The sequence below is a fragment of the Haliaeetus albicilla genome, chromosome Z, assembly GCF_947461875.1.
Source record: "Haliaeetus albicilla chromosome Z, bHalAlb1.1, whole genome shotgun sequence".
Lineage (NCBI taxonomy): Eukaryota > Metazoa > Chordata > Aves > Accipitriformes > Accipitridae > Haliaeetus > Haliaeetus albicilla.
The window spans coordinates 18,625,192-18,643,964 of record NC_091516.1 but is presented as its reverse complement, the minus strand read 5'-3'; the positions used below and the strand labels follow the sequence as shown (position 1 = coordinate 18,643,964).

Genomic DNA, 18,773 nt, shown 5'->3' with positions numbered 1-18,773 from the left:
CCTACCTTTCTCCCCCCCTTGTCTCCCCCCACCATTCTCACACCCCCCTTTGCTCTCTCCCCCCACCTTTCTCTCCCCAACTTCCTTTTCCCCCCACCTGTCTCCCCTTCTCTCCCCTCCTTTCTCTTCCCCACCTCTCTCTCCCCATCTCTCCCCCTTATCCTCTCTCTCCCCCCTCCTTATTTCTCTCCCCCTTCTGTCCCCACCACCTCTTTCGCTCCCCCAATCTTCCTATCCCTCCCACCTCTCTGTCCCCCAACTCTCTTCCCTTTCTCCCTTCTTTCTCTCCCCCTTGCTCTCCCCCGACCTCTCTCTCCCCCCACCTTTCTCTCCCTCCTTTTCTTCCCCCTCCCCTCCTCTCCCCCCTCTTCTCCCCACCTTTCTTTCCCTCTACCTTTCATGAAATTTCCCTCTACCCCCCTCACCGTTCCCTGCCCATCATTCTCTCCAACCCACCTTCCCCTCCCCGCCCCGCCCATTCTCTCCCCTTCCACCTCTTTCTCTTCCCTCCCCTTTCTCTCCCCAACCTTTCTCTTCCTCCTTCTCTCCCCCCTCCCCCACCTCCCACCCTCCCCGTCTCCGCCCCCACTTACACCCTCTCTCCCCCCTTCCCCCTTCCCTTTCACCCCCTCTCTTCCCCCTCACCCCCCTCTCTTCCCCCTCTATCATCCCCTCCCCCTCTCTCCCCCTCCTCCCTTTTCTCCAGCCTTGCCCCCCTTTTCTCCCCCTCTCCTCCCTTCCCCACTTTTCTCCCCCCTTTCTCTCCCCCTTCTTGCCCCCCACCTTCCTCTCCTCCCTATCAGTTCTCCCCCCCTTCCCTCTGCCCCCTTTCTCTCCCCACCCTGTTCTCTCTCTCCCCTTCCACCCCTTTCTCTCCTCTTCCTCTCTCGCCCCCACCTCCCCCCTCCCCCAACCTCTCTCCCCCTGCCTCCCCATCTTTCCCCCCTTTCCTGCCCTCTCCCCCCTTTCGCTCCCATCCCTGCTCTCTCTCTGCCTCTGCTTCCCCCTTTGTCTTCCCCCCACCCCTTTTCCCTCTGGTTTTCTTCTTATAGTTGTTTCAGTAAGAGGCCCGCCACCAATCATGAAATTTTCCAAGTTCAGATTGCTTCTACCTTAAATAAAATGTTTAATTGATTGTTTGCTGTTGCCTCACCTTAATTTAGCCCACAGGGATCACGAACTTGCTGCAGCTCCCTGGGTCACCCACTCTGGGTTGATCGGTGTCGGACAGGACCCCCTCGTCGGTGCTGAAGCGATCACTGGAACCAGGTCTCTACTGTGGCCCCTTTCTGAAAGGAGTCATACACAAGGGGAGACAGTTGTCGCAGGACTAATAAAGGGATCCGATCCCTATAATTGTGTGCTTATTATGGCCTCCCTGGGAGGTCCAACCGTAGGCTGTACCCCTCTTCTGGAGAGATTAGAGGGCTACAATGCCCGGCCCTCTCCCCCTGGTATGACTTGGGCCCATAATAATTGGCATGATCCACAAGCTGTAGCAGACAGAATCTCTGTTTTGGCTAAAGAACGAAGGTTGAAGCAAGGGAAAGGGGAAGGTGTTGGTCTGTGTGGTTTTAGGAGCCACCTTGGTGGCAGCACAACAGGACAAATGCGTGGCCCGACGAGCAGGAGGGGAAGCAATAAAGCCCCTTTAAGATTTAGGGAAGGCTTTACAAAAGCAACTAGGAAATGAAAAAGTAGTGTCTCTGATGAGTATTGGGGACCAGGAGTTTTTATAACCACAAATGGTGATAGAGAGCCCTGGTCCCCGATCCAAAGAGTAGCATATTGGGCAGGTGCATTAGATCCTATGGAAAGAGGAGATCCCCTTCTCGATTAAAACGCCTATGGAGGGTCACATTTTAGAGAGTGTACAGAAAACTGTGTGTCTCCAGTTGATGCATGATGGATTACTGGTTCCACGGCAACCCAGGTTGCATCCTCTTGTAAGGGAGCAGCTACACAACGCCTTGAAATTATATGCAGTACAACTGAAAGATCAGTTGAGGGCACCCCAACCCCGGAGAAGGGAAGATATGGAAACTCCAGGCAGTAGCCTTACCTGTTGGTTCGGGGAAGCAAATTGTAATGGAAGGTGAGGGAAGTGCTCAGGTAAGGGAGCTGATAACAGTTTGGAATGCAATAGAGAGGGCTGAGAAAAAAAAACCCAGTACTTATTTATACAGATTCCTACTCTGTATTTAAAGGATGTACCGAGTGGCTCCCCTTCTGGGAACAAAATCAATGGGAAGATAACTGGGTACCTGTGTGGCAAAGAGAAAAATGGGAGGAAATATTAAACATTGCTAACAGGGGACTTTCTTGGTGGGATGGGTAGCTGCACACCAAAAGGGGAATCACCCAGCCCACATTTTGATTAATCAAGTAGTTTCGTTAACCTCTGTAGCTTCAGTAGCAGCAGAAGATGATGAAGAAAAGTGAGAGCATCTGTTAGTTACATGTGAAACACGGTCATGCAGGGGTTAAACACCTTCTTAGAGAAGCCGGTGGCAGGGGTTGGCCTGTTACTCGGGACCTGTGCAACACGATCATTTCTGCTTGTAGTCAGTGCCATCAGCATCCCTTGCAAGAACCCCTCTCCACTTACGGGTCAGGAAGGGCCTCTGGGAGACTTGGCAAGTCAATTACATAGGGCCTTTTAAGGAGTCAGACGGGAAGCAGTATGTCCTCATCCGGGTGGAAGTGGTGTTGGGACTTACCCAGGCTGAGGCCATTGCACGAGCAACTGGGGACAACATGGTGAAAGGGTTGAAAATATGGTTTAGTTACTTACCAAAACCCCAATCAATCCAATCAGACACAATGGTAGCCACTTTACTGCTGGGGTGGTTCAGGAATGGGCAAAAAGTGAAGGAATGCAATGCATATTCTACACCTCCTGCTGTCCTCAGGGATAGTGGAAAGAACAAATGGGTTGCTGAAGCATGTCCTTAAACCCCAAAATTCCAGATGGCCTGCACAACTCTCCGATGCCATAGCAAAAGTGAGTAGTTGCTGGGGGGTGAATGGATGCCCCAGGCTCATGGCACTTTGCCCCAAACCCCCTTTTCTACTCCTGGGGAAAAGGGAAACAAACGATCCCGTAAAACCCCTCCACTGTGCCAGGCAACCTGTTTTGGTAGACTTACCAATGGTAGGGGAAGTACCCTTAACCCTGAAAACTCCACTCAACCTCTTTGTCTGTATAGCCACCAATGCCCATGGAAGGGATCATCAAATCAATACTAGATGGATTGTGCCATCTTTTTAAAGCCTGTTTCGTCCTCATTCTGTGTATCTGCAGGTCGTCACAGGAGCCTTCACAAACGCTATGTTTGTATTGTTAGCCCTAGTGATTGTTTGCATCATTTGTATAGTTTTCTTTATTGCTTTTGTATGTTAAAACCATGCACGATGCTTTGGAAAACCCTCTTCCTCACCTTCACCATCCTTACTGAGGGAAGAGGAGATGAATCTTTGAAACTTGCCTGAGAACCAGTTCAGGGTTCTGTGAGTATTTAGAATCATAAAAATCAATGGATATGCATAACCCTCCCCAACTCAGTGACCACAGAATTTAAATTCACAATGATTAATCTGAATTTATCAACCATATTAGATGCCAGGCTAAACCTTAATGTAAGTCAGAACAACTGCACCTGGAAAAGTCCAGAGGGAATGAAATATCGACTCCACATGGGAAAATTTGTGGAACAAAACCTGTTGTAAATGGTCACAAAATGATGGTGGCACAAAATGTGGATAACTGTACTTTGGTATATACCAGGATTTCCTGCTCTGGAATTGATTGGTGGGGCCCATCTCTAGAAGGTAATTATTTTGATTACATGTATCAAATGAGATGGCATCCAAAATGGTGTATTAAAATCCCACATAAAGAAGGGGATGACGTCAGACAGAGAGGAGACTGTACTAACCACAAATGGGATTGGTCCTGGAGAACCCAACTAGGGATTGAGATAAAACCTGATGATTTGGATACTGAGAGTGTAAGAATATCAGATTGGACAAACAATGATGACTTTAATTGTAGCCATGTTATAAATCGCTCCACAGAAGCTGGGAACCCTACAGAAACCTGGTATATTCCCAAATTGAGAAGCTTTATCCGACATATGTGTACTTGTTGGGGATATCTTAATTTAGGATTCCGAAACCATGATAGCTTAGGTGGTAGAGAAATGAATAGAACCGGACATGATGTACGTATAACAGGCTGTGGCATTCCCATTACTACCCATAGAGGCAAACAGGGTAAACCCCGAGCCTTTTGGATAATAAATGGCACAAAATATTGATCAAATGATGGAGGGACTACTTGTTCCACCAGCTATTACCCTGCCCCACAAGGGACATTCTGGGGATGTTCAAATGGAAAAAATATACTCCCATTTTAACATGAGACAACATGCTGGATTATGATATGGAACAGAAGTTCCTGCAATGTCTCCTTCTTGAGTATTTGATTTCTCAGAGCTTCATCAAAACAGAAAGCCCTGAGATAGTGATGGGCCCAAGGCATGGCCCAAGTGGGTGGTGCAAGAAGTCTGAGTACCCCATTATTATACGTGGGGCATGACAACATCTCTGGTGATGGAAAATATATTTGCCCCATATATGACCCTCAAAAGACACCAATTTGTCTTAGAAATTTTGATCTGGCAAGTACACATCCTAAGTAATGGGACCAATTATGCTGTCGAAGAAATGAATTTACAGATTCAACAGGTATCAAAAATTACTTTACAAAACAGACTAGCTTTGGATACATTATTGTTAAAAGAGCAGGGAGTGTGTAGATTGTTAAATCTTACTGATGGAGAATGCTATCTCACCATACACAATGCAACTACCACCTTAGAAGAAGCAGGAAAGAAGATGAGAGAGGTGTCGGAGCAGACCTGAGATCTTTTCCAGGCCATGCAACCAAAGGACTGGTTTGGCAGCTGGAGCCTCAGATCTTGGTTCATCTCTCTTGTGAATTCACAGGGACTTACAGGTTGCAGCAAATGGCTTTTAAATATTGTTGTAATGTTGGGTTGTGGATTCTTGCTCTTGATGATTGGCCTTGTTATTGTAAAACGTACAATTTCACAGCTTTTATCTTCTCTATCCTCTCTATCTGTTATATGAAAATCACCACCCTGGATGAAGATTATATAGACAATGTGTGAGCCACGGGGCGATGTGGGGGACTGGAGGAGTTAACATCTTAAACACTACATTGGGGCAAGCCCTGCAGAGCAATGATGAACTGCAGGTGAGAAGCCGGTCAGCAACAGAACACGGAGGTCGTTCTCCCTCTCTCTTTCCCCCGCCCCCGCCTCCAGTAAGAGACCGGGCCACCAACCATTACATTTTCCAAGTTCATATTGCTTCTGCCATAGATAAAATGTTTAATCTATCATTTGGTGTCACCTCACCTTAATTTAGCCCGAGGGGATCACAAACTCACTATAACTCCCTGGGTTACCCAGTCTGGGTTGTACCAACAGCCTCCAACCGTAATTCCAGGAGAATTGTGTGAACTCAGCCTGTGGGCTTATCTGTGTCATGAACAAACAGATTTTGCAGCCAGAAAATTGGGTACTAGAAAAAGGTGAGCAGCAATTCAGAGAAGCGGAGCAGAAAAAACAATGGACATGAAAGCATAAAATTGCTTCTACAGTTTAAGAAATGGTAGGAGAGCTGGATAAGTCCTGCTAAAAAGCAGAAGTTTTGAATGAGGAATTCACTGTGAATTATCATTGTTGTCCTTCCATTGGTGAAGCCAAAACCCAAGAAGTGTAGAGCATGTGGACTGTATATCCTGGGGATTACAAATGTAAGAAAGAAGGACTTCTTAAATCTATGTTGACACCAAAAATGTTCAGGAAGAGATTTCTGGAGATACAGAAATAGGAGTAATTTGTTACAAGGTAGGCATCCGATAAATTTTAATCTTTGCAAGGGTGCGTCTACAGGAGATTAATGTTCAGGGAATATTCACACTTACCATATGATTTCATTGTTCTACTGCAAATTCTGAAGTAGTTCCAACATTTTTCTGAATATGGTTACCAGATGACAAGCCTAAAGTTCCTCCTGTGAACAACTGCAGACAGCAAATCTAGCTGTGTCTAAAAGAGGCAGCAGTTCCGCTCCTGAGTGTCAGTAAAGAGTTACTTGGGGTGTAAGTGATGGTGCGCAGAATCAATTACTTCTACCAAGATAAATGAGAATGGACAAACTGATAGAAATTGAAAGATCAGACCTTTTTCTTAGAAAACACTCTTCAACAAAAATGAGTTAGTTCTTTTCCCTAATAGCTACAAGAATGCAGCTGATGATAAGGTAAATTCAAAAAAGAACTTGGAAGAAGGAAGCCTGCTTTTCTGTGTAAGCAGAGAACATGGTGAACGTGCAGCAGGGCACTCTGTTTCTCCCATCCAGAAATGGAAGCTAGCAGAGTTGAACAGACCTTACAAAATTGGTATTGAAAGACTGAAATATTTATATTAGGCCATCACTCTTTGTCTCATATTGATTTGTACTCGACTGATGTGGTGTACCTCTTAGGAAAGGAACAAATAAAGCATGTGGTCCAAACATGTAATTGGGGCTATACTAAAATGGTTTGGAAATGTGAAGGCACATCTGCTGCTCAGGCATTGTTCAGCTTTTGGCCCGTGTGAGTCCAGCAAGTGTGGAGTTTACCACTATTACAAGGCAAGAGTTTTCTAGGGGAACTAGAGAAGGCAATAACTGTGGCTTGTAGCTTAGGTGTCAATAGTGTCACAGTGGATTCTAAATTCTGCCCTTTTTTTCCTGATAAAATAGGGCCCGGTAGTCTCTGGTTCTCTTTTGATGAGTAAATTTGAGAGATGGTTCAGCGTGGATGAGATGGACATGGGTCTGTCCTTCATATTGCCATGAGCACAAGGCATTTAGGAACACTGCTACCCCCAAAATTGTGGTCTTTTGCATTGGCCCAACAGTAGAACCTATGTGGACAAAATGTCTTGAAGAGCTAGATTTTTGCAGCAAGGGAAGTAATAGTTCTTTGTGTTTATTAGCAACCAAGCTGCTTTTGAGCCAAGGATTTTCTGGGGAAAGGAAGTAGAGTGAAAATTGGAGGATTGTGTAAGGAAGAAGAATATGGAGGGTCAATTCCAAAAAGTGCACAAGGGCTGTTTTTTAGCTGTCAGCATGTATGGGATGTGTAGATAGTATCTGTAGATAGCTTTTTTTAACTTTATACTGCTGCTAGTTTACCTTTATTACTATTTGTAAAGTTCAGTGCAGATGTGTGGCTAAAAGACAACACTGGAAACTTTCAAGCACTTTTCAGATCTAATGGACAACAAAATACATTTAATGAAATGGCATGAACGCACAACAGTCTTTCAGTTTTGTTGCACAGTCAACAGAAAAGTACAAATCAATAAATGCTACTTCTCCAAAGCACAGAGGAAGTCATTAACCTTTTCCTTTACATAAAAAAAGAAAATAAGTTTGCTTTTAAAGGGAAGAAAATGTACTTATGTCACATAAATACATGGACACACACAAACAAAATAATGGATATTTTACCAATATTAGACATAAATATGAACCAAATTTGATGGCACTGTTTTATTTAACTGAAAAATTACAAGCAATATGGTTAATACTAATACAGTTCTTGAGGCCAAGATGATCTATCTACATCCCCAGTTGTAGCAGGTATTAAGCCAACAGAGATTGCTGAGGTGAACATCACTGGATTGTCCTGGCAACCAGCTGCATATGCCAGTCCTGTTAGACTGGGCTGGTGAGACTCTAAGAAACCAAGTGCTTCCTGCGGAAAGTCGTACTTTCCTTTGTCATAGCTCTCTGACATGTGCAGTGTATACCCTATGGCTCGTGGCCCACTGAGTGTTTTGCTACATGGTTCTGTATGCCAGGAAGATTGCACCCGTCAGGACCTGCTGCATTTTACCTTTGTGCAGTGGCTGGGATGGCTGACCAATATTCTGGAACCTTTAAGGCTACATTGAGGCTTGTAACCTCATTAGGAAGTAGATGATCCAGCAGGATAATACCAGGAATCCAAACACAGACAATGCAACTGCTACTGCTGTTATAATTTGCCAATCATCTGATGAAAACACACTATATTAATGAAAGACCTGGGTTTCAAGTTGTTCCTTGTGTCTACATAAGGGTTGCATGCATAGCTGTAGGGATGTTGCTACGATCCTTCTGTAGGGATAAGCTTTAGTAACAGTGTGTCTACTTCTCTGATAGAAGCAGTATAATGCAGACCACTAGCACGCAGAGCTTCATTCTCCTGCTATGACCAGCCACCTCTCTTCGTCAGCATCCAGGGGAAGAGCTCAAATTGCCCACAGGTTTCTTCATTTGCTCATTTGGTGGGAGAAAATAAAGTGCAAAGATCATGTTTGTTGAGAATTATAGTTGTAATACAAGGCATCTCATTGCAGCCTGAGTGCAAAGAGGGTAAAAAAAGAGGAGCAGGAGATCTTTGATTTTTACATCCTCCCTGTACACACATGACCATACCAGAGAAATTACAAATCTGAATTTTGGTGACCATTTATTACTCTGCGGTCACATGACTGTCTAATGTGAAAGCCTTTCCTGGAAATTTGAAAACTCTATACCACATTCTGCATGTGCGGTAGTTGAGAAGTTTCTATGCATTTCTCTTCCTTTTTAAAGGGACAGACATCCTAGAGAGTTTTAGGTTGTCTTTGGTCAAGTGCAGCGTGCTTGAGTGTAATGCAGAAAGTGCATAACATAGCCAGTTCTTGCAGCGTGCAACTTCGGCAATTACAGGTCTCTTGCTTTCAAGTTCTGACCTGTCCTTTACTGGTGGTTTTTAACGTATCAGCAGTCAGTGTCTCCAGTGTACCCTCATAGGGTATAAAGCCAGATTTGAAAAATGGAATTTGTGAAGGTGTTTAGCATGAATGATGAAGCTTTCACCTACATAAAATAGTACTCTATGAACCTCTATTTCTTGCTCTTATATTCATGCATCAATTAAAATCTGAGACCACTGTCTGACTGTGACTATAAAGAAAGAATACTGCTTTCAAAGGGAGGAAAAATGGGAGGACTTTCTGAAAACTAAGGATAGGTTTCCATGAGGGCTTATCTATCCTTTAAGGGTCTATAAATTAGTGTCAAAGTTCAATAGTTCCAACCCTGGCTGCTAAGCAGTTCCAACAATTTGGCCTTATGTACTTCTGGAAATAAATCAATATTTCTACTTAGTGAATGTCAACTATTTCATGAGCTTTTGAAATCGCTAGTAACATATTTAATGCTGATACTACTGAAAAATGTGTGGGATCAAGTAAAGCTTTTTGAAATCCAAGCACTCCACTTCGTTATCGTAATTAATCTTTATAGAAACTACACTTTTCTCAGACATGAATGTGTATGTCAGTTCCATTCAACTGTAGCACCATGGAGTCTTTTGAAAAGATGTTGCCTCAGGGCAGAGAGTTGCAGAGTACAGAGTTGCTAAAGATCATTAGCCTCAAGCTTTAGCTTACCAATTCTGCAAAAAAATTAATTGTGTTCTACATCTCTGGTGCTTACTAGCTATAAGCTGGCATTTTGTATATATTCTTCTTCTTGTCACTAAACAAGTCCACAGAATTTTTTTCTTAAAGGTATTTATTGGAAATGACACATGTAAGACAGCTTTTTAGGTTAAAGTATCTCTTTAAATTTCTAAATACAAATGTCAACTAAATTTATAAAAACAGATATATTGATTCTAACCTTTCACAGTAATTACAGATATTTATTACCTTCCAACAAGTATCTAATTTTATGAATCTATATAAACATTTTTATTACAAAAGAAATATTTCTAAAACCCTATGTCTCTTTATTTATCACCATATATGGAGTTTGTGTTAGGCAAGTAAATCTACCTCATATTTAAAACATTTTTTTTGTTTTAAGGTGTTTATGTTTGTATATTTAATGACAAAGAAATGGATTCTTTACTAGTAGCAGTTAATAATTGGTTTATGAAAATAGTTTTCTTCTGTAACTACTTTTCATTTTAATGAAAGTTGTACAGTTTTAGCTACCTCCTGCTATGAGATATCAGGCCTTGTGTATAAATTTGTTGATCTGCATATAATCTCAAGTAATAATCTGGCAAGTAAACAATAACAAAAAAGGCTAAGTAAACAATAACTGCCAAATGTATGTAGCCTAATTTATGTGTATCACAATTCTGTGTTTTCTATTACTGCTAGTGTTCTGGCAACCTGGAAAAATTAACATATTGAAGTCTGCTGTCTTCTGTACTCTCCAAGGAACGTGGGCTTCACACATTGTCTCATACTGTTTCATCATGTGAGAAAGAGTTGACACATAAAGCTCTGTATCTACCAAGTTCTTCTGCTTTCTCACAAGAAGGCAGAGGGAAACGAAAGGTGATCATCATTATACCTGTTGATCAGTACGAAATAATATGGACACTAAGCAGAAATTCCTAGGTTGCCTGGATCGTGTTTTATGAGGAATTATTTCATTACAGGTACATAAACAAGTGATGTGAGGTAAAAGCCTGTTGTAAAACATAGTCACTTTTTGCAGGTTAATTTAGAACTGCTGGTAGAAATCTTGGTAGGGAAAATGGTTAGGTTTTGTAACAGGACATGTAGTCAAATGGTTTTGTCCATTTTATGACAGATTCTTGTACATTACATTCTAGGGAATAGTTTATTTATTTCTTTTTTAAAGAAATTGAGAGTAAGTGGGGAAGATTAAAACAAAGGTGTCAACACTTTCTACTCTGGTTGATACTCAATGGTATGTACTTGCTCTTGGTAGATCTATGAAGGATGCAAGATGCCCAGACTTGAGTATAGTGTATTAATCTGACCACAGGAAATTAAAAACTTAAAACAAAAGCATATTCAGGTTTATTGAGGCATTTCAACAACCACTTCTGTAAACTAAGCAGGAATAATTTTCAGCAACTGCTAAGGAAAGCATGTGATTTTTTTTTTTTTTTTATTTTAGCTTTAAGAAAGTTAAGCATGTACAGGAAATTAAGAGAGAGCATGAAGAAATTGAATCGGTATCTTTAGAGTGTAAGATTTCGTGATATCATGGTGAATAAGGTGGTGGTGACTGATCTGCAGCAATTTTGTCATAAGCTGGTGGAGCATCAGGTACCTATGGTAAGGAAAATGAGGGTGAAAGACTGAAAAAACAATTGTGGTACAAGAAAATGACATTAAAGATGCAGTGAGCTATTTACCTTTGTATCAGATATGGTACTACAGCTTTAAATAGCTGAGCTCATTCATTATGTCTTTTTTTTTTTTAAGTTAGTTTTTGCTAATATGTTTTTTGGTTTTAAATCAGATTAATTTCATTTTCTTTGTATTATTCATCCAAAAAGATAATTTTCAGTGTTATAAGGACAGGAATTTTCAAAAAAAGAGGATTTTTAAATTTATTTATTTATTTTATTTTTTAGAATTCAGACTGGTATTGAAATTTTTCTTGATGAAGAGTGTTGATGCAGGTAGGTTGACTTATTTCCAATGTTAACAATTTGGTCAGCTTATTTAAAATTGGCTGTAAATTAGCCTTTTCCCTATTCTAAAAATATTTAAACACACACATAACTTGACATATATATTTATCAATTAAGTTATTTTAACTTTTTAAAAATTATAGGTTTGAATGTTCATCTTTCCATAATGATTAGAGGAGCTAAAACCTTGAAGTTTTATAACATTCCCTGACAATCGTTGTCAGGGTATAGTATTCCAGACACAGTCCATTTGTTGTTTGTCAGAATGGCAAAACATCTGTTAGGGAGATGTTTGTTTATTCAGTATATTTCAGCATTCAGGTGTTACATCATTCTAATAGATTGCATCATGATCATACAACTTAAGAATAAAGGTAGCTGAAAGAAAAGGATTTTTTAAAAGAATTCTTTACAGTAGATTTTAAAAACCCTTTTGACAGTAAAATTGTGCAAAATAAATACTTTTTAAGTTAATGTAGGGGCACTGAAGACCCAATCTAGAGAGCACACCCCAAGAAAGAAATCTTCAAGAAGAGACTGTTTACCAAGATTGTCTCACCATGTCTTGCTATGTTGTAAGTAAATGAAATCTTGAGTTGCAACTTACCACAGAATTCAAGTTTCTGTACTCCTGCAGAGCCATTTTGCAGTCCGGTATTTTTCCCTCACCTACCACGGTTTGTATTGTGCCCACACTAGAGCTTTTGCTCTGTGACAGATCATAAAGAAATATGGGAAAATGAAAGGAAGAAGAGAATGTGAAGTTGGAGCAAATTATGCATAATTTAATATTTGACAACATATTTACAATATGTATTAGAATCTGGGATTAGGGCCAGACACAATGCCAGCAAGTAAGAGATGTAATCTACCTATCACTTTTTGCTGTCTCTGCTGAGACATTCTCTCCTGTATTACCCAATTACATCACCAGAGAAATGAAGATCACAGTTTTTAGGTCAAGAATTGCTGCAGGAACTGACACCTTTTCACATACCTGAATGCCTCCTCCTTTTTATCCCACCCATTTCTTTCTTTAATCTCCAACCATTTTCTTTTCCATTTTTCCACCATTTCTGTTGTATGCATTCTGTACCACTTCTCCCCTAGCCAAAAAGCCTAACAAAAACTTGATTTTTCAAAACTAGAAAGCAGCAATCTGCAATGAGAAAGAATTAAAAAAGAGATTGTGCTTTTTAGCATGATGTACAAAGCAGGCATGACAGAATTCTGTTTGCTTTTTGAAGGTTTTTTTGAGTATTACCTTCATTTTTGCAACATTTCACTATGGAAGTTCAGGTTTTATGTATTCTGCCAGCTGATACATATATTGGATAGATTGCTCTAAAGGTAACAGGAAAAAGTTACTGGAAACAGGAAGGAAGTGGATTTGCTGACTTAGATGAGAGATATGTTTCTAAATTCCAAATGGTCACATCTTTTTTGAAATATTAGGATAACTGAAAGTTATTATCCAATATATAATTGGATAAAGCTTTCACTTTAAAGGATTAAAAGTAGCCTCCCTTTCATAGGAGAGAGAGCAGAACTTCAAAGATAAAGCTTTGAGACTTCTAACAACAGATGTTATGAGAAGGGTTGTGCCTATTTTTATATTTTTTAAGAAGACAGAAAGTAGAGTTTTTTAAAAGTAGTGTTTAGAAAGCAAACCTCAAACCTGCACTGCTTTTTTGTAAATCTTAAAACTGCAAGTCAACTTTTATACAAAAAAGTCATGCATCATGCATACATGAACACAATATTTACTTAGTTACTAGTAACAGTTATTTTTCTTCCCTGCTTTCTCAATTTACTCTAATCATAACTGTCCTTATTTAGGGGTAAGTCTTATGAGTAGTGAATATGTTATTTTTATTTAAATGAAAACACACAGAACATATCTTGACTTTGTGTAAATATTAAATATAATGCTTCCTAGAGATCAGTTTTGCCACTGATGTGTTGGGCAACTGGGTTCATCTCCCTATGCTTCCTCTTACCTCTTTGCCTGACTTGCAAGTTCTTCAGGGCAAGATGTGTTTAATATTGTGTGGTTTTACCTGTGTATATGTCAGTGTATATATTGCCTGAGATAATGATGTCCTATTACAGATTCGATGTTCTCTGCATTAATGTAATGCAAATAATGATAGTATGTTGTCAAAATAACAGTGTGCTAGAAAGTGAGCTGCCATGCTTACCCGCAGACTTTTATAGCCACTACGTCTTTTGTAATACCAGCAGCCAAAGATAAGTAAAATTGCCAGCACCAAAATGAAAAGTCCAATACCCAGAGCTCTGTTGGGAAAGCAAAACAAAATAATTAACACCAGAACTAGATGCATTCTTCTGGGAGCAAGAAAGATTAGAGCAAAAGTTTGTATCAGCATCCTTTTATCAGAGGAATGCATGGAACAGAATTTACCTCAGAAGATAGACGAAGTATCAGTAACTTTAGCCAATCTCTGTAGATTAAGCAGTTAGCTAAATTCTCTGCCAAGTTCTTAAGCATTTTACAAATCAGGAATATATTGCTTCAAAGATAATAATCTACCAGTGACTACTGCTTCTAAAAAAACCCCTGCCTGTAAATCCAGCAAACAGCATTGCAATATTGGAAGGGAATGTGAAATAATTTAAATGCCACACCTGCAGAGACACAGCTTATGTTTATTTGTTAAATTTCTCTAGGCAGCAGGTATGGAGAAATGTATCCTAATTGCATCATATTGCAACAACTGCTGATGACAGAAGGGTTTTTTGGATACATAAAACACTACACAACCTCAAAACCCAAGTAAGAAACTTTGAATTATTCATAAAAACCTCTATAATTCTTTAGTTCTTGTTCCGTGATGTACTAGGGACAGTACTGGTGTCATTGGCTCATTTTAGGGAAGGTAGGCTTTGCAAACTGTGCTGTAAGACATCCTTCCCACTGCTTACCAGGGACTTGGGAGAAATAGCACAGTTACACTATCTGTCAGAAAGCAAGCTGACAAAGTAATTCAGGTTTGCTCGTCACAAAACCCTCCCTGCTGTGCTAATATCCCCCCTGTTAACATATACAGAATTCACTCCCCGCTTCTTTGTTCTTTGCTTCTTCAGGAACAGAAGAGTCTCCAAAACGCTGAGAGGGAAAAGAGGACCAGAAAAAAAATGACTACGAGTCAGGATAAACTCATTCTGACTTACTTTCATGTATCTTCTACCCAGTTGCCCTGCAGTAATTACCACCAGGCTTTTCCATTGAGACTGAGGATTGGGATATGTGACTTATCAGAGACCTTTTATATCTATTTGTTATCATTTTCACTGACTCAGAGTCTCATGAAGGAGTGTTTCCTTGTGACCTAAGACGCCTGAAAGAAGATGAAAGCAGATCCGTGTGGCAGAACAGGCTGTCTTTTTACCTGAACTGCCTGCGTGCTGTTTGAAGTATGAAGCCCCTTGGAACCAAAGGAACTTTCTTTTTCACAAGTCCCTGAATCTTCCAAGTCGCTCCTGCCTTTTCAAGACTTTGTATTGGCTGGAGATCTGTTTAACCCAAGAGAGCTCACGACATTCAATTGCTTCCTGGTGCAGCCATGTAGCAGCTGATCTCCAAAGTTACGCGTTGGCTCCCCCCGGTTATGTCACTGCCCCCAGCACAGTTAAAACTTGGAGAGACTATTTCTCCAAGCACTTGCTGCCTTTTCTACATTTTGAGTCTGCTTCCTGCTTTTCATATGCTCTGTAGTTTTAGCCATCCATTAGCCTGTATCCCCCACAGAATGTGTGTCGTTTCTGGAGTTGGTGATTTTAGCTGTGTGTTTGCCGCCTAACTCCTTCCCTACCTGTTCAGGGGCTAGTATGAAAAGTGTGTATGCAACTTCTTGCAATTCCAGTTAAAGCTGCAGCTGTGCTACTAGGAATCTGTGCTTGTATCTTGACTGCTCCTTCTGGTACTGGAAGCAGAGAGACAATTTTCCCTCTCATATCTAGAAAACCTGCTTACAATTGCAGCCATCCGGATTCATGGCAGTTAGAGGTGAGTATACTCAGTTTTAAGTGCTGAGACATGACTCACCAGCTTTTTCTTTTGGAGACCTGAACTGCTTTGGAAGGACTATGAGACACCCTTCCCCTTTGTTTATTCTCTCTCCCCAGGGATGAACATGGAGAAACAAGTATCTTGCAGGGAGGGGGGGACAGACAAAAGTCACCAAGTTTGGGGGCCAGTAAACCAGTACCAGAAGCACATTCCACACATAGATATCCCAAGCACATTGCCAATATTTGTCTAAGGTAATAACATATCACAGGTGGGATAGTGTCTCTAGTAATCCAAGACCCAACATATCTTACTGTAAGCCAAAACTAACAAAGTATTAGTTTGAATTAGTTCTGCCTAAGTGGAGTCTCACTCAGGAACAATTTACTGAGAGTTACATTTTATGGCATTGATGTCTCCATCTGCTTTTTGATGGTATTTTACCATTTCTTTATGGTTTTCACTTATGTTATTCTTTAGGATAAGACAATGTCCCTTTGAGGTTCTGAAGAAAGGTATGTGAATCTGGAGATAAAATTTAGTGTAAAGATCACCTTGCAACAGCCTCAAAAGAAAATTCTAAATAAGCCTCAATAAACCTGGTAATTTTATTATCAAGGTTAATGGCTTGTGATCATATGATCAAACTCTAGATTCCTGAATTCTGCAATTCTGCTTTTTCTTAGCTGTTGAGGGCTTTTTATGATTCTGCAATGGCAAACTGTATTGGGTTTGTGTGGCAAGGTTTTGGTAGCAGTGGGTTTACAGGAGGGGCTTCTGTGAGAAGCTGCTGGAAGCTTCCCCCATGTCCGACAGAGCCCATACCAGCTGGCTCTAAGACGGACCCGCAGCCAGCCAAGGCCGAGCCCATCAGCTACAGTGGTAGTCCTCTGTGATAACGTATTTAAGAAGGGAAAAAAAGTTGCAGCAGGCACAGAAACTGCAGCTGGAGAGAGGAGTGAGAACATGTGAGAGAAACAGCCCTGCAGACACCAAGGTCAGTGAAGAAGGAGGGGGAGGAGATGCTCCAGGTGCCAGAGCAGACATTCCCCTGCAGCCCGTGGGGAAGACCATGGTGAGGCAGGCTGTCCCCCTGCAGCCCAGGGAGGTCCATGGTGGAGCAGATATCCACCTGCAGGCCGGGGAGGACCCCACGCCGGAGCAGGTGGGTACCCGAAGGAGGCTGTGACCCTGTGGGAAGCCGACACTGGAGCAGGCTCCTGGCAGGACCTGTGGCCCCGTGGAGAGAGGAGCCCACACTGGAGCAGGTTTTCTGTCAGGACTTGTGACCCCGTGGGGGACCCACGCTGGAGCAGTCTGTGCCTGAAGGACTGCAGTCCGTGGAAGGGACCCACACTGGAGCAGTTCGTGAAGAACTGCAGCCCGTGGGAAAGACGCCACGCTGGAGCAGAGGATAAGTGATGAGTCCTCCACCTGAGGAGGAAGGAGCGGCAGAGACAACGTGTGATGAACTGACCGTAACCCCCATTCCCCGTCCCCCTGCGCTGCTGGGGGGGGGGTAGGTAGAGAATCCAGGAATGAAGCTGTGTCTGGGAAGAAGGGAGGGGTGGAGGGAAGGTGTTCTGAGATTTGGTTTTATTTCTCATGACCCTACTCTGGTTGATCGGCAATAAATTAAATTAATTTTCCACAAGTTGAGTCTGTTTTGCCCGTGGCGGTAATTGGTGAGTGATCTCGACCCACAAGCCCTTTGTTTTATTTTCTCTCCCCTGTCTGGCTGAGGAGGGGAGTGATAGAATGGCTTTGGTGGGCACCTGGTGTCCAGCCAGGGTCAACCCACCACACAAACACTAAAGAAAACTACAGGATAGTTAAAATGCACTCTACTATATACAATGGTGACTTTTTCTGATACTGTTTTGTACATTTCTTTCAATGTAAATTTTTTCACCAGCTTACATGCTAACATATATTTTGCTTTATGCTTACTCTTCTGCTGCAAGATAGCTGTGTCCTTTCTCTCTGAAAAAGTTGCCATCTAGATGGTGGTTTCTTCTGGGCATTTTGTGAGCTTGGTCCTGCTCAAACCTACAGGATAGAAATACAGTGCCTCAGTGCAATAAATAATTTGTTATAAAGCATAATATTATTAACTTTTTTGTTTTAAGGGAGCATTTTAGGGAGGCAGCACAATCTGATATCTTCAGAATCAAGTAGATCCATATACATATGCAACTGTCCCAATTTAAGGCAAAACTCAAAACTGTAACTATAGTCTACATTTGAATAGCTCCACTGACATCAAGGTATTTGCACCTGAGTGTAACAGAGAAGAATTTGACATGGTGTCTTTAAGCACTGAGTGATGACAGACTTCTGAAGTAAAATCTCTCAGGAATATAGAAAGAAAGGCAATTTACCCGGACAAGAAAAATTATTCAGAAGAAGAATAACTACTATCGTCCTTCCAAGTAGTTGTTTCCCTATTTCTGTTATTCCCTGCAAACACTCAAGGGCCAGTTTTCCATCAGCGTAAACTCTCAGAAGTCTATTGATTTTCAGATGGTTATACTAATTTATGTCTGCTGACAATCTATACTTAGATGTGTAGGGAATTTATATTATGATCTTAATTTCTGGTCTTAAAGGAATATTCATCCAACTAAAAGCAGTCTGAACAGTTAAAAGTCTAACTGATCAAGTATAATGAAGAAGAAATCCGCAAGTAATCAAGTTTCTGTGATATAAACAGCACAACAGATCCTACTTGACAGTATCCAGCTAATCTACCTACCTTACACAGGTAAAGTACAAAATCTGTTGACTTTACTGAAGAGAATTCTAGCCAAGGAAACAAAACATTTTTCAGAGTTCACTTAGAGAGAGTCAAGCCTCTTCTGAAGCAATTTTGAAGCAACACAGAAAATTTGGGGTAGAATAAAAAAATACAAATCTTACCTCCTTCAGACCTGTCTTCTGTCTGTTAACTGAAAGGCATGTACAGCCTGCTTTTCCTTGACTTGGTCTGTTTTTTTTCTTCTTTGATCTGTTCTCTCATGACTATCACGAGTTTAAATTCCTTTCAGTACAGCTTCTGAATGCATTAATTAGCATGAAAGAGGCAAGGAGACAACTTTTCATTTTCTTCTTACAGTCTGCATCCTTCCCTCCTAATAAGCAGTTCAAAAAATCTGTTAT

General features: G+C 41.2%; 1 protein-coding gene across 1 annotated transcript; it reads right to left on the bottom strand.

The window, feature by feature from the left end:
* Positions 1–9,875: 9,875 nt before the first annotated feature.
* MLANA (melan-A) lies at positions 9,876–18,672 on the bottom strand. The gene is made up of 5 exons (XM_069777710.1): positions 18,534–18,672; positions 17,565–17,663; positions 13,783–13,879; positions 12,189–12,290; positions 9,876–11,214 (listed from the first exon to the last, which is right to left on the bottom strand). The coding sequence occupies exons 2-5, from the start codon at positions 17,636–17,638 to the stop codon at positions 11,146–11,148; spliced, it is 342 nt and encodes a 113-aa protein (XP_069633811.1). The 5' UTR covers positions 17,639–17,663; positions 18,534–18,672; the 3' UTR covers positions 9,876–11,145.
* Between the last annotated feature and the right edge of the window lie 101 nt (positions 18,673–18,773).